Source organism: Saimiri boliviensis, chromosome 9, assembly GCF_048565385.1.
Source record: "Saimiri boliviensis isolate mSaiBol1 chromosome 9, mSaiBol1.pri, whole genome shotgun sequence".
NCBI lineage: Eukaryota > Metazoa > Chordata > Mammalia > Primates > Cebidae > Saimiri > Saimiri boliviensis.
The window spans coordinates 94,907,320-94,923,067 of record NC_133457.1 but is presented as its reverse complement, the minus strand read 5'-3'; the positions used below and the strand labels follow the sequence as shown (position 1 = coordinate 94,923,067).

Here is a 15,748-nt window from a genome sequence, read left to right as displayed (position 1 = left end):
TGACATATTGTCATTTTCACCACTTTGCAGGCAGGAAGACTGAAACCCGCTCACCCGTAGCCATGTGGTAAGGAAGCACCTGCAGCCAGGTCAGCTGAACTCCACATCAGTGACCTTAGGCCCCACGGCGCTCTACGGTGACCTGAATGACCCCAGCTCAGGATTTTCCAGCTAGGTGAATGGATGCCTGGAGAGGACATTCCACCCCAGGCTGCGGAGTCAGACCAGGTGACCTTCTGATCCTATAAACCATCAGTTTAAGCCATCAACTCTCAGCCAATGTCTCCCTAGCATCTGACACCCAGGGGATTCAAAGATGGATGAGAGAGTGAGAGGTGACATATAGTAGGTGCTCAGTAAATGTCTGTAGCCTGTAGCATGAGTGAATGCATGAATGCATAAATGTTCTTCCAGTCTCATGGGTTTTGGGCTCAGGATCCCATCAATGCCAATTTTGTGTCATTGTGGAGCAGGATGGAGACCTGGGACCTGAGTGTGAGTGAGACTTGGTGTAGGAGGCCAATTGGGAGGTGATGGCAGAGTCCATGGGAAAGATGACGAGGCCTAGGCCAGAAAGGACCATGAGAGGAGCCTACGCAGCAGGATGGGTGGGGCCAGCTGCCTGGGGATAGTGGGAGCCACAGGAAGTCCTCAGGGCACAGACAGTCTGTGGCTGGGTGGTGTCATCCCCTAAACAGAGAGAGGTGGGCAGGAGGAGGGTGTCAGAGGAGAACAGGGAGTCATCTCAGATAGCTTTGGAGTTGAGACAACACGAAGCCTCAGGGGGATGTTGGGGGAGGTCAAGGTCATGGGTTTTGGGGTCAGGATCTTATCAATGCCAATTTTGTGTCATCATGGAGCAGGATGGAGACCTGGGACCAGAGAGATTAGAAGAATATTTATGCATTCATGCATTCACTCATGCTACAGACATTTACTGAGCACCTACTATGTATCAGGCACTATTCTGGGCCCTGGGAACCCAGGAGTGAGCAAAATGGACATGGTGCTTGCCCTCTGGGAGCTCACAGACCAAAGAAATGTTTTTAAGAACATCAGGTAGGGATAAATGTTACGAAAAAAAAAACCAAACAAACAACGTCTGTGGAAGGTATAAAGTGTGGAAGAAGGAGGGTGGCTCCTTTATACAGGGTGGGCAGGGCCTCTGACGAGGTGACATTGGCGTGAATAGGAGGGTGGGGTAAGCCACCTAGGGGTCTGGGAGAGGGCACTCTGGGGAGTAAGGGTTCTTGCTTTTATTCAGATGCCATTGTAACCCTGGGAGGAGGGAGCGGATGTAACTTAGGTTTTGATGGGGATCCTTTGGTCTGCTCCATGGAGAATACAGAGTGGGGCCCGAGTGTTAGCAGGAAGCCAGGGTGGCAGCCATGACAGCCATCCAGCCAGGAGCCAGAGGTGGTTGTCAAGCTTGTCTGCTGTTCAGTACACTCTAGAACCCAGGAACGGTTCACATCCTTCTTTCACCAGCCACCAGCCAGACTATCTCCTGGGCCCCTCTCCCTTTCCTCGGTAGCTCTCACTTAGGGGCTCTAAAGAGTCCCATCTCAGACCCCCCAGGATGTCTCTTGTGCCCTAATGCCCCGCCAGGGCCAAGACTGCCTTGCTCACCTCTGTCCTCAGTACTTCCCCAAGAGTACACAGTAGGTGCTCGGACTGTTTGCTGCAAGATGAGAGAATGACAGGGCGTTCTACAGCAGCCCGGGTCTTGGGCCAAAACCGCAGTGGCGTCCTCGGCTCCTTGCTTCCTCCCACTCCACATCAATTCACCAGCAGAGCTGATGAACTGCACCTCCAGAACCCACCAGAATCGGACTGGCCACACCCCCTCCCAGCTGGTTCTGCTCCAGGCGTCCAGTACCTCATGCCTGGTGGCTGCCGCGGCCACCTCTTTGAGCTCTTTGCGTCTACCCTGCCTCCTACAGTCTATGCTGTTCAAATCAAATCAGGGGTGTCAGTCCCTGCTCAAAAGTCTGCAGTGGCTCCCGTGACACTCAGAGCAAATGCCAGTCCTTCCAGTGGCCCCCACAGCGGCATGGCCTGCCGGGCCCTCACCTCTCAGACCTCCCTCGCCCTTGCTCCCTCCCCTCTGTGCCAGCCACACCAGCCATCCCTGGCCCGCTGCGGATGCATTCCCCCCTCACAGGCAATACATGTGCTGCTCCCTTTGTAGAGCGTTCCCTCAAATACCCACATGGCCCACTCTATCACTTCCCTTGTCCTCTGGGTTCAAAGGTCACCTCCTCTGAGATGTCCTCTCTAATGATCTGACCTCGAGCAGACACCCAAGGCTACCCCTTGCCTTCTTCTTTATTTTGCTTCGCCATCTGACATAGTAGATGATCTCTTTCCCCCACTAGTCCAGAGGGAGACATATTATACTGTTGTATCCCCAGCACCCGGGATGGCTTGGCCCATGGTCAGCGCTGAATGGATTTCTGTTGGATGAATGAAGGGATGGCAGTGAAAGAGCCAGGTTGCCAGCGGACACTGCCCTCAGGCCCATCCCTGCCCCTCTCTGGGCCTCAGAGCCCAATCTGTGCAACTCAGAGCCAGCCCTCTGTGCCCAGGGAAGGCCTCTGGGATGGATGCTCCACCTGCTGATTGTGACAGACCCCACAGCCGCCCTCTGCCCGCTGCAAGGCCCCCACGCCCCATACCTTCTCCAGCCACTGCGTGTTGTTCTGCAGCGCCTGCTCCAGCCGTTTCACCCGTTGGGTGGGTAACTTCCCTGGGTGCAGTGGGGTGGCCAGGGGGTCCCTTTGGAAACTGCTGGAGTCCCCAGAGGGCTCAGGCCCTGGAGGGCAGGGCTCGGACTTGGGTAGCAAGAAGGTGTAGCGACAGTGGCCGTGCTGGACTACAAGTGTCTCGTGGTCGCTATTCGCTTCCTGCCTTGTCTGTTGAGCCACGGACATGGTGGCAACCATGAGGAGGAGACCACCCCACAGCATGTTGAGCTGGAAGAGCATCCGGAGATGTGGCAATGGCGAGGGGTGTTGGGTCAGAGCCCCAGGGGCTGGGCCTGGGCTGTCCTGCTGCTGTCAACGGTGGCCAGGATTGCCTGCAGCTGCAGCAGCATCTGCAAGCCCCTGTCTGGCAGAGCTCTGTCTGGGCAGCTATTTATACTTGCTCTGAATACCACAGCTGCTCTGCTTCCTCTCGGCCACCTCCCGCCACCCCCATCCGACACACCCTCTCATCTCTGTTCTTCACCCCTTCCCTTCCTCCTTCCTCAGTCTTGACTGCATGTTGCCCGGTTGCCCTTACCCTAACTGTGTACCAACCTTGCTCTGAGCCTTTTGATTATCCAGTGAGTCCCGGCTTCCCCGCTGGAGGGGAGGGAAGAAAACAGCACACAGACATGTGCACACACTCAGGAGTGCAGACACAGGCACACACTCACACGCACGCACACGCTCACACGCATTCATGTACACACAAACACCGAGTCCCCATGCTGCCCGCTTTGGAAAACTAAATGCAACTTCACTCCCCCTTTCTCTCTCTCTCTCCTTCCCTCCACCCCCATCCCCTGCCCCCCAAGGCTAAGATCTCAAGTTTCAGCCGGGCTGCCATCCCCTTCTCTCTCCGCTCCACCTTCCTCCCTCTGGTTCCATGCTAGCGCTCAGAGTACAAGTGACCCCCAGAGAGAGCGGGGTCGGGGGAGGAGGCAGAGAGGTGAGGCTGGGGAGGGCCCAGCAAATCTACTTTGCTTCTAGAGGCACAGAAAATCCTTCCGAGGTGGGGCAAGTGGCGCCCCAGCTGGGAGTTGGTTTCTGTCCAGGGACAGGGTAAAGTAGTATATTATACCCCAGGATGGCCCTGGCTTGGTTGCTTGTGACAGTAATGAGAAGCTGTCATGTCATGAGGCAGATTGTCCTGGGGCTGCTGGAGTGGGGACGTGGAGAGTAGGTGGTGGGGAGAAAAGGTTGGAGTGCCCGGAGGCTAATCCTAAATCCCGCTCCCCAAAAGCTGACCATGAGACCTAGGGTGGGCAGCTTTGCCTGGGGGGCCTCCACATCCTGGTCTGTAAACTGAGTAAACCTTATCTCTTGCAGAAAGAATTTGGGTGAGTCCTCAGCACGGGGATGGAGAACTTTCCAGCTTATGGGTTCAAATCCCGGCACTACCACCTACCAGATGCATGACTTTGAGTAAGTCACTTAATTCCTCTGTGCCTTCATTTCCTCTGGAATACTCATTCTTTTCCTCATCTCAGAAACCCGAGAGAGGTCTGCTCTCTACCAGCGCTGTCTTGGAATTCCTAATGCATTTTGAACAAATTGCTCAGCACTTGCATTTTTTCACTGAGTTCCACAAATCAGGGAGCAGGCCCTGCCTGGGAGACACGAGCATCCCCTCATCCTTCACTCCGCTCCTGACCTTACCATCCTATCAGACCTGTTCCTGCAACCCAATCCTTTAAGTATTTCCCCGCTCTGTCACCTCTTCACTACCCGGAATGCTGGAGCCAGCCTGTCTGGATTGGAATCCTGGCTTTCCTAACTCCCCATTTGTGCGCCTTTGGCTAAGTTGCCTAACCTGTCCCTCAGTTTCCTCTTCTCTCAAAATAGTGATGTTACAGTGGCTAAAAGGCTGATGCCTTGTAATGAGGTTAACACAAAGCCTTGCGTGTAGTACATGCTCAACAAATGACCCCTGCTGTGGCATGCATGTTTGTGTGCCCCCAAATTGATCTACTGAAACTTAGTCACTGAGGTGATGGTGGGGTCTTTGGGAGTGAATAAGTCATGAGGATTTTTGCCTTGTGAATGATATTAACGCCCCTATCAAAGACGTCCTAGAGAGCTGCCCTTCCCTTTTGCTGGATAAGGATGGTAAAAAAGCACTGTCTGTGAAGCAGGGAGCTCTCTGCAGATGCCAGATCGGCTGGCGCCTTGATCTTGGGCCTTCTGGCTTCCAGAACTGCGAGAAATAAGTTTCTGTTGTTTATAAGCTCTCCAGCTTGATACCCAGCTTGCAATTTTGTCATAGCAACCTGAAGGGGCTAAGACGCCTCACCATCATTCTCTTAGACTAGGGTGCTTCCTCTTTTGTGGGGAGAGCGATAGCTTCAGAAGTGAGCTCTGGTTAATCCACCTTTGCTATTGCAGCCTGAGTGACTTTTCTGTTTTTGTTTCTTTTTCTTTGTTTTTTTTCTTTTCTTTTTCTCTATTCTTTTCTCTGTCTTTCTTTCTTTCTTTCTTTTTTTTTTTTTTTTGAGACAGAGTCTTGCTCTGTTGTCCAGGCTGGCATGCAGTGGCATGTTCTTGGCTCACTGTAACCTCTGCCTCCCCGGTTCAAGTGATTCTCCTGCCTCAGCTTCCCCTATAATTCCAGTAGCTGGAATTATAGGCATGCACCACAATGCCCAGATAATTTTTGTATTTTTAGTAGAGACGGAGTTTCACTATGTGGCCCAGGCTGGTCTTGAACTCCTGACCTTAGGTGATTCACTCACCTTGGCCTCCCAAAGTTCTGGGATTGCAAGGATGAGTCATCATGCCCAGCCTAGAATGATTTTTCTAAGACACAATCCAGCCCCAACTTCTTTGTTTAAAACTTTTCAGTTTTAAACTCCAGCTCTTTCTGTGGTTTACAAGCCCCTGCCAGACGTGGCCTCCAGTCTCATCACTGTTTCCCTGGCACTTCGTACCTTGTCATTTTGGATTGGTTTTACTCCCCCGCATGCTCTCTGCCTTCTGAGGCCTCAGTGTCTATGCTCATGGCAGGAACTTCTACTCAAAATCTTCCCCCCACCTGTATTCCCCCAGCTTCCCGCTGCCTTTTGGTCTTATCTCAGGCATCATCTCTGGGAAGCCTTCCTGCATCTGTCCCTCCCACTTCAATGGGAGTAGGCCTTCTACCTCTGGGAGGGCCCCACCAAAGCACTCACCCTGCCTTAGAAAGGCCTGTTTGCAGGCCTTGGTCACCCTCTAGACTGAACACCCTTCCAGGGCTGCTCTCACACTTTCCAGTTCTGTGTTTCTTGCCTGTCCTAAGGTGAGGCTCACAGTGGTCCTCATGAGTGTCGTGTTGAATGAATAGTTTCCACTATCGGGCAGGCACTGGAGCTGCAGTCCCAAAGCAGAGAGGAAGGCAGTCACCCTTTCCTCTCCAGCAGGGGCCGCAGGAAGTTCTGTGTGAGTTGTTCTGAGTGTCTGGCCTCTAAATGCTAAAAACAAACCAACCCAGGTTGATTTTCCCATTGCCTGCCTCTGCCATGGAGGTAGGGCATGGAGGGTAAACATATATCCACCCGGATACTTTGGCCTTTGTTTAAATAGCTTGGGTAAAATGGGAATTTATTGGCCAATTTAACTAAACATGTTAAGGGTATCTAGCTTCAGGCATGGCTAGATCCAGGTGTTTAAATGATAATTAAATGTTGTTTTTCCTCCAGCTCTAGGCTCTTATTTTCCTTCATTTCCTTATTTTCCTTTGGCTTCATTCTGTAAGAGTTCCCACCACAGTCACCACCACTACTGGCAATAGCAGCTCTCATCTTTCAACTCAGCAACCTCTTTTAAGAGTGCCTCTTTCGTAATAGTTCTTGGAGAAGTTCCAGCTTGAGCCATACAGCCATTCCTGAACCAACTACTATAGCCAGAGGGATGAGCTACTCTGGGTGGCCAGGCTGGGTCCTGCGTCCGGGCCTGGAGCCCTGGAGCAGGTCAACATCACAGGATCTGAAGGGACTAAGGGTGGGGTACAGCAGCTCTCAGGGCGATCTGGAGGAGAATGATCAGGAGGCAAGTGGAGCTGGTGGGTGTAACGCACCTGCCTGTCTGCACCATGCCCCTCCATCCCCACTGCTCACCAAGTGAACCCACCTCCTCCTCCCCCATGGACCCTTGGAGTAACCAGGGACGCCATTGACTCTTACCTTGCATTTCATTCATGAGGAAACTGATACTCAGAGACGGAGGCCACTTGTCCAGTGTACATGCTGGAATCTATTTTCTTCAAAGAACTGAACTTCCTGGTCCTGGGAATGAAGGGAAGGAAAATGGGGTCATTCCTGGAGGATCGCTTGCCAATTTGGGCTCCTCAAGTATCTGGATCCATAAGAAGAAGGTTGTCCCCAGTCGGAATCTTCCACTGTGGCGACAGGGTCACTCCTGGGTTGTTCCTGCGATCCAGCCCTTCCCCCAGCCCCTCCCTTGGCAACTCCCAGGCCATTTTAACACCCTGGGTGATCACTGAGTTTGCATGTGGAGCAGCTGAAACCGACTCCAGACCTCTGGTCCTGTGCACCTCACGCCCCTGAGGGCACTGCCTGGGCATCTCCCAGAGCCACTGAGGGCAACACGGCAAGAGGCTGGTGAGAAGCTCTGGGGCCACTGACAACCTGAGGGATAGCCCATGTGTCCCCAGAAGATCAGGGGGTGAATCTTGTGCAGCAAACATCACGGCGTCCCCCCTGAGCCTTTCCACCCAAGACCACAATCTGTTTGCCTCCACTTTCCACCACCCCAAACCCAGAGCCACAACACAACTGCTGGATCACAGGGGGCCTAGGCTTGGTTTTGAGGTCACCCTGTGACCTAGGCCCAGCTGTTAAGAATATCACATTCCTGGTGCTCAATCTTGACTTCCCTTCAGTAAATGAGATTCAGTTTCTTCATCTATAACATGGGGAGAATTATTCCTCACCAAAAAGGTGGTGGTGGTGGGGTCTTCTTGTTACTGGCACTGCGTAACCAAGTGTCCCCACAGCTAGTGGTTTAAAGCAGTGGTCACATCTACTTCACTCACAAATCCGCGACCGTGGCCAAGTTCCCTGGGAAAAGCTCAACTCTGCTCCAGTCCGTGTAGCTGGAGCAGCTTGCAGGCTGGGGCTTGCATCTGAAACTCATCCACTTACATATCTGAAACCTCAGCTGGGGGCGCTCAGCCGGGACAACTGCATATGGCCTCTTCATGTGGCCAGGGCTTCCCGACAGCATGGTGGCTACTTCCCAGAGCAAGCATCTCAGGAGAGAGATTTGGGCAGAAGGTACATGATCCTTATGACCTAGCATCACAGATCATGCAGGGCCAAGTCCTCTGCATCTGGTCACAGAAGCAGCCACAAAGTCCCACTTGGGTTCCAGGGGAGGAAGAACAGACTCTACCTCTTGATGAGGAGGGGCAAGGCTTCAGAAGAAGGTGCAGGATGGGGGATAGTGTCGTGGTCATTTTAATTTATTTATTATTTATTTATTTATTTATTTTTTGAGAAAGTCTCCCTCTGTTGCCCAGGCCTGAGTGCAGTGGTGTGATCTCAGCTCACTGCAACCTCTGCCTCCTGTGTTCAAACGATCCTCCTACCTCAGACTCCCGAGTAGCTGGGATTATAGGCACATACCACCAAGTCTGGCTAATTTTTGTATTTTAACTAGAGACAGGATTTTACCTGTTAGCCAGGCTGATCTTGAACTCCTGACCTCAAGTGATCTACCTGCCTCGGCCTCCCAAAATGCTGGGATTATAGGTGTGAGCCACTGCACCTGGCCTATTACGGCCATTTTTAGAAAATGCAATTGGCCATGGGAGTGTTGGATGAGAAAATGCCATTTAAGTGTTTAGCATGTAAGCGCTTGATAGTCAGTAGCTGTTATTATTATCTTTGCTATTATTGGAAAGACTCAGCATCTCTTTGCATGAAAATGTCCTTCAGAACCTGTGAGAACTAAAGGTGCAGCAGGAAGTAGGGTAATTTTAATCAGGGCTGCTAGAGAAATTGGTCCAAAATGCACTGGGATTTGCCCCAAGTCACCCAGTGTATCAGCACCCAGTCCAAGCAAGACTGGCTTGGGACACAGCTGTTTTTTTCTGTTAGTAATGCTGTCTCTTCCTGGGGTATCCTCCCTTGCCTCAGTTTCCCCTCTGAACCATGAAAGTGTCCTGGTTCTGCCTCCTCAGAGGTCGAGGGGATGAGGGTGGAGGACATGAATTCTCTTGGCTGTGCCCATCCTGGGCCACCAGCCATGGCTGTCCTTTCTCAGCCCCAGGGAGCTCGGTTGCCTCCGAACCCATGTGTGGCACTCCCTCCAGGATATGAGGAATAAGACTGCCAGGTCGAGGGCACATCTATTTTGGGACCTGGGACCCCATAAAAGCCCAGAGGATCCAGTGACCCAGAAAACCAACAGGCCCCTCTGCGTTTTGTTTTTATTAAACAAGCACAACATGTCCCTCATAGAAGAGCCAGGAAATCCATGTTGGCAAGAAGGCAAAAATAAATGTTGCCTGTATTCTCACCAGCCAGAGGCAAAAACCATAGCTAATATTTTGGAGTTTCCCCCCTGCAAATTTTTTTTTTCTGCATGTAGATGCATGTATTTTTCGGTAGAGTTTCTAGCAAAAAAAAAAAAAAAAAATTAGCAAACAAAGGAACATTGTCTAAACAGGTTTTTTAAAAAATTTTCTTTTACTTAAATTTTGCTTTTTGCTTTTTTTTTTTTTTTTGGAAAAAAAACTGGAGAGCCGGGCACAGTGGCTCATGCTTGTAATCCCAGCGCTTTGGGAGGCTGAGGTGGGAGGATTGCTTGAGCTCAGGAGTTCCAGATCAACCTGGTCAACATGGCAAAATCCTGTCTCTTTAAAAAAGAAAAAAATCCTGATCTCTACCAAAAAGTACAAAAATCAGCCAGGCACCATGGCAAGCGCCTATAGTCCTCACCTGAGCCCAGGGAGGTAGAGGCTGCAGCGAGCTGTGATTGCGCCACTGCACGACAGCATGAAGGAGAGAGTGAGACCCTGTTTAAGGAGGTTTATTCTAAGCCAAATATGAGTGATTGAAGCCTGTGACACAGCCCTAGGAGGTCCTGAGAACATGTGGTCAGGGTTAAAGCTTGGTTTCATCCATTTTAGAGGTACAGAAATTACAGGCAGACATTAATCAATCTGTGAAAGGTGTGCATTGGTTTTGTCGTGAAAGGCAAGACAATTTGAAAAGGGGGTGGCTTCCAGGTTATAGGTGATTCAAAGATTTTCTGACCAGCAATTGGTTGAAAGAGCTAAGTTATTATCTAAAGACCTGGAATCAGTGAAAAGAAATGTCTGCGTTAAGATCGGAGGTTGTGGAGACAAAAGTTCTTATTATGCAAATGAAGTCTGCAGGTAGCAGGTAGAGGGTAAAGGTGCCAGACTCTTCCTTAAATGTCTCCTACATCAGGAAAAGACCTGGAAAGGGAATAGGATTCTCTACAGGATGTAGATTTTCCTCACAAGAGACAGATTTGCAGTGACATTTCAAAAATGTCAAAGAAATATATTTTGGGGTAAGGTACTTCCATTTCTTTCAGGGCCTGCTGCCTATTGTGTGATGGTATAAGAGGAATTTGGTATCTCATTGCCATGAAGAGTGTGTTTGGTCAGTTTTAAGCTCTTTGTATTATCTATCTACCTATCTATCTACCTATCTATCCATCTATCTATCTATCTATCTATCTATCTATTGAGACAGAGTCTCGCTCTGTCGTCCAGGCTGAAGTGCAGTGGCACAATCTCAGCTTACTACAGCTTCCGCCTCCTGGATTCTAGTGATTCTCCTGTCTCAGCCTGGGATTCTCCTGTCTAATCCTGGGATTGCAGGCGTGTGCCACCATGCCTGGCTAATTTTTGTATTTTAATAGAGATGGGATTTCACCATGTTGGCCAGGCTGGTCTTGAACTCCTGACCTCAGGTAATCCGCACGCCTTGGCCTTCCAGATGTGAGCCACTGCAACCTGCCAAGCTCTCTGTTTTAATGTTAATGCTGGTCAACTGTGCCTTTATTCCAAAGGGAGGGGGGCATGAGGCATGCCTGAGCCCCACTTTCCATCATGGCCTCAACTAGATTTTCAGGGTTTGTTGGGTCCTCTTGGCTGACAGAGGGGTCCATTAAGTCAGTTGGGGAGCTTGGAATTTAATTTTTTGTTTACAGTTTTGTGGTCCCTTCTGGCTTTCAGACTGGGCTGGTTCCTGCCCATCTGGTCACTTCTCCGTCACTGTTGGAGATCAGCATTCATCTACCCTATGGATGCTCCGCCTGGAGTGGGGGTGGGAAATGGGACATGACCTCCCTCCATGGGATGCTCCCAGGCCCTCTCTGCTCCAGCCTTCCAGTGCTCCTCACCTGAATACCCTTCTGCAGGGACCCCAGCTCTACTCCCCTGAAAAAGAAAGTTTCCATCAGAAGGAGAAGCCAGGACAGAAATTGTCCCTGAGCCTACATATCTACATGCGTATTTATTTTTGAAAGCCTGGAGAGAGGAGGAAGCAAGAAGGAAGGAGATGAAGCCCCCAGCCTGTCTTCTATCTCCAGGAGGACTGGTCTTCAGGATCCAGGGGCCCTCTGCATTCCTCCAGCCTCCCTGTCTCACCCTGGCTCCTGCCCCATCCCCCCACCACTTCCCTCCCCTGTCCTGAGGGGGTGCCCTTTTCTCCCCTCCAGCCCAGCCCAGCCCTACTGGAGAACAGCAACTTGAGCTGGTCTTTTCGTGCTCCGCTTGATTAAAATGCAGAAGGCGCCTCTGTCCAGAAGACTCGGCTTGGCCCTAATCACTCCCAGCCCCCTTGGCTGAGTGGCCACCCGCTGCTGGCTGCCCTCATCCCACACTGGAAGGGACAGAGGAGCAGAGGCAGGACTGGGGCCGGCATTCAGGCTGGGCAGGAGGTTTGTGGGCGGAAGGTGAGGTGGGCAGCCCATCGGCCACTCCTGGGGCAGGATGGAGCAGTGGTTAGGAGCGCGGGCTTTGATGTCAGATGGCCAGGGGTTACAGCCTGACTTTGCTATTTACTATCTGCGAGTTAAGTCCTCTGGGTTTCAGTTTCTCCATCTGTAAAATGAGACTGATGTTGGAAGATGTCCTACTTAGACGGTGCCTGCGCTGTCATGAGCACTCAATGAATCCGCTGTAAGACTTCAGCCCCCAGACTCCCATCGTTCCCTTGTTCTGGCTTCCCTGCACCTCTCCTATGACTTTTCTCAAAGTTGCTCTCAGCCAGGCCCGGTGGGGCCACAATCCGGGGATGAGGCCCCTGACATCCCTCTTCACAGCTGTACCCAGCACCAGAATCACCAGAGGCTCCAAACGCAGAGCTCCCACCACGGCCAGGCAAGGCATGACATGCCTGCTCTCCCTCTTATTCTGACACTGCAATGGTTAATTCTGTGGAAAAATTTCTAGAAGGATATAAGGCAAAGAGTTAAGTTGTGTCCCATCCATTCACTCCCGACCCCACTCCCACTCACCCCCTGCTCTCTGCGCAGGCAGCTCCTGCGCGCTGTGCACGCTGCCCTGCAGCTTCCTTTGTCCATTGCACAATGGGCTCTGAACGGAGCCCTGTCAGTGCAACAAGTGAGCCGTACATTAAGCTTTGTTGTCACTGCATCGTTTTCCACCGTGTGGCTGGGCCACCGTCAGTACAGCCAACTGTCCCTGATGGACATCCAGGCTGCGGCCAGATTCCTTCTAACAGGGCTTCAGGGAAAGTCCTCCTCGGCTCCTCTTTGTGCACATGGCACATTTCTCTAAGGCAGGTTCGTGGGTGTGAGGCTGATGGGTGGCATGTGCTCCTTACCTATGGAGGGCCCATCAATCCCCACCTCTCTTGCAGGCTGTTCCAGACTCCTGTCCCGTGCGTGGGGATGCCTGTTGCCCTCACGCTTTCATCCTGGCAATCCCAGCCTCCTTGCCTCTCTTTTCTTGTTCCGATCCGTTCTGGGTGGCTAAAGGGTTGAGACTCCTCTCACAGCCGTGCAGTAGATGCTAGGCTCTCAGTCGGTCACCTCTGGCTGAGATCAGTGTTTATCTTCATGTCAGTGGACACCATCACAGGCACCCACAAGAATCAGTGATCAACGGGGAAGAGGTTTAGGTGCATGGAAGAGTGCTTTACCCCTTGGGGTTAGGAGTCTTGTGCCCTGGTTCAAATCCTGGCTGCACTCCCTGCTGGCTGTGTGACTTCAGATAAATTACTTGATGTCTCTGAGCCTAAGCTGAGTCATCAGAAAAGCCAAGCTAGTAAGAGCATGTAGCTCAGACAGCTGCTGTAAAGTTCGGATGAGTTGATACATGCCCAGTTCTGGAAAGAGTGCCAGGCACATTGCCTGTTGGTTATTTGGGCACCTCCAGCCCAAATAATAATAAAGAGACCAGGAGGGATGTTGGGAGATTAGAGCTGTTGCTCACTGGAGGCTGTACTGAGTGTACAGAGAGCTTCAGGGAACCTGAAGCTATGAGAGGTAAAGGGCCAACTGGGACTAGAAATCCACCAGCTGCAGGTCTCTGGGTCATTTTTCCACATGCACGGTGGGGTTGTTCAGAGCCCAGTAGGGAGGGTGGCTGGTCTGAGGGTGGCCCGGCCCGGATAGGAGTGAGATTTCCAGAGCTGGCGCTCAGTCCAGAGCATGAGCCTTGATGAGGAACAGATGCACGCACAGTCTGGGGTCCCCACCCTCCCCTCCTCCACAGCCCCGTGTTGGGGTGGCGATGGCTTCCAGATGGGCTTGGCTCTGAGTGGTACCTTAAGTGACCAGTCTGAGTCCCTGAGAGGCGGGACAGAGGGCCTCTTCCCTGGTTGTCAACTCCCGTGTCCCTGGGGGATACCTGTGGTAGCTGGGTTCAGGCTGGGTGAGCTTGGGAATGTCAGCCCTGCTCAGAGCCTCAGTTTCCCCATCTGAGAAACAGGCATTCTCTACCAAGCTGGCTTGGCAGAGCCGCTGTGTCCTGTGAACCCCAAGGAGAAACACGAAGCAGGACCAGGAATCCCAGGAAAGCAGGGCTTTTTTGGTTTTATTTTCTTTTTGCATTTACTTTCTGAATGTACAGTATATAGCCATAGCATAAAATTTCAAAGGTTCAAAAGAGGTCATAGGTGAAAATAAGCCTGTCTGCCAGCCCCGCCCTCCAGACACTCAGATCCATCTTCCTGGAGGCAATCCCTGTCACCAATTTCTTGAGATTCTGCCCAGAGATATTGTGTGCACATGCAAGAAAAGACACATAGGAATTCTTTTTATCAATGATGACAAACTTGATACACGTGACTTCGCACTCTCCTGTTGTCACTTTAATAACACCCTCTAGAGATCTCACATCACTCCATAAAGTGCCTCATATATATATTTATATACATATTTTTGACGCCTGGCCAAATGGTTTCAGAATATCACACAACTGTTCAACTGACTAACCAGAATGGATCTGAGCAGTGTACACCCCTACAGTTGTATGTGGCTGCTGGCTGGATGCCAGCTCCTTGTCGTTCATGGTTCACTATTGCATGGATGGGCCAATTGCAGGGACAGGTAATGTATAACGGAGAGAGGTTTCATTGACTCACAGTTCCTCATAACTGGGGAGGCCTCAGGAAACCTACAATCGTGGTGGAAGGGGAAGCAGGCACATATTACACGGCAGCAGGCAAGAGAGCATGTGAAGGAAGTGAAAGGTGAAGAGCTCCTGAATCGGTCTTCAAGAGACAAGCACAGGCTGTTTCTAACATTTTCCTCTTTACATGAAGGTTGCAGTACATACCCATTTTGTATATTTGTGGGAGCATATACGTAGAATAACTTTCAAAATTGCATTTTGTGTCCATATTTTTAAAAAAATCTCAATTTCTACCTCCTACCATATACAAGAATTAACTTGAAATCTACCATAAATCTAAATGGAAAACCTAAAACTGTAAAACTTCTGGACAGAAACGTAGAAAAGAAATCTTTGCAACCTTGAGTTAGGCAAGACACAAAAAACATGTTTTAGGTAAGACACAAAAAGCACAAAAGAAAAAAAAGATAAGTTTGACTTAATCAAAATCCAAAACTTCTTCTCTTCAAATGATGCTATTAAAAAAAATGAAAGGACAAGCCACAGATTAGGTGAAGATATTTGCAAAAGTCATATCTGATAAAAGACTTGTATCCAGAATATATATTCAGTGCTTTCACAACTCAATAACAAGAACAAAGAATCCAATAACAAATGGGCAAAAGGTTTAAAAAATATTTCACCCCAAAACAGATACTGATGGCAAATACACACACAAAAAGATACTCAATGTTATCAGTCATCAGGGAAACACATATTGAAACCACAATGGGCTACCATACACACCTGTTAGAACGGCTATGTAGAATAACTGACAGTATCTGGAGAGGGTAGCCAACAACTGGAACTTAGAAAAACAGTTTGGCAATTTCTCATTAAATGATCTAGCTGTCCTACTCTTAGGTACAAAGACTAATGAAAGAAAAATTTGTGTTTTTAAAAAACCTGTACGCAAATATTTTTAACAGCTTTTCTCATAATCACCAAAAACTGGAAATAACTGTTGTATTAGTCTAGTCTCACACAGCTATAAAGACACTTCTCGAGACTGGCTAATTTAAAAAGGAAAGAGGTTGAATTGACTCACAGTTCTGCGTGGCTGGGGAACCCTCGGGAAACTTACAATCATGGCGGAAGGGGAAGCAGGGGAAGCAGGCAGGTCTTACAAGGCAGCAGGAGAGAGAGCATGTGAAGGAAGTGAAGGAAGCGAAGGGGAGAGTCCCTTTTAAAACATCAGATCTCATGAGAACTCATTAGAACAGCATGGAGGAAACTGCCTGCATGATTCAATCACCCCCGCACCAGGTTCCACCCTCGACATGCGGGGATTGTGGGGATTACAATTAGAGGTGAGATTTGGATGAGGACACAGAGCCAAACCATATCAGCTGTCCACCAACAGGTGAATGGCTAAATAAGGGAA

General features: G+C 50.3%; 1 protein-coding gene across 1 annotated transcript in view; it reads right to left on the bottom strand.

Moving 5' to 3' along the window:
* The window catches only part of ANGPT4 (angiopoietin 4), a 38,057-nt gene extending 34,964 nt beyond the window's left edge, over positions 1 to 3,093 (bottom strand). Inside the window, exon 1 of the mRNA XM_010351755.3 lies at positions 2,679 to 3,093. Within this exon, the coding sequence (XP_010350057.3) occupies positions 2,679 to 2,987 (309 nt within the window). The 5' untranslated portion in view covers positions 2,988 to 3,093. The remainder of the gene's footprint in view (positions 1 to 2,678) is intronic.
* Between the last annotated feature and the right edge of the window lie 12,655 nt (positions 3,094 to 15,748).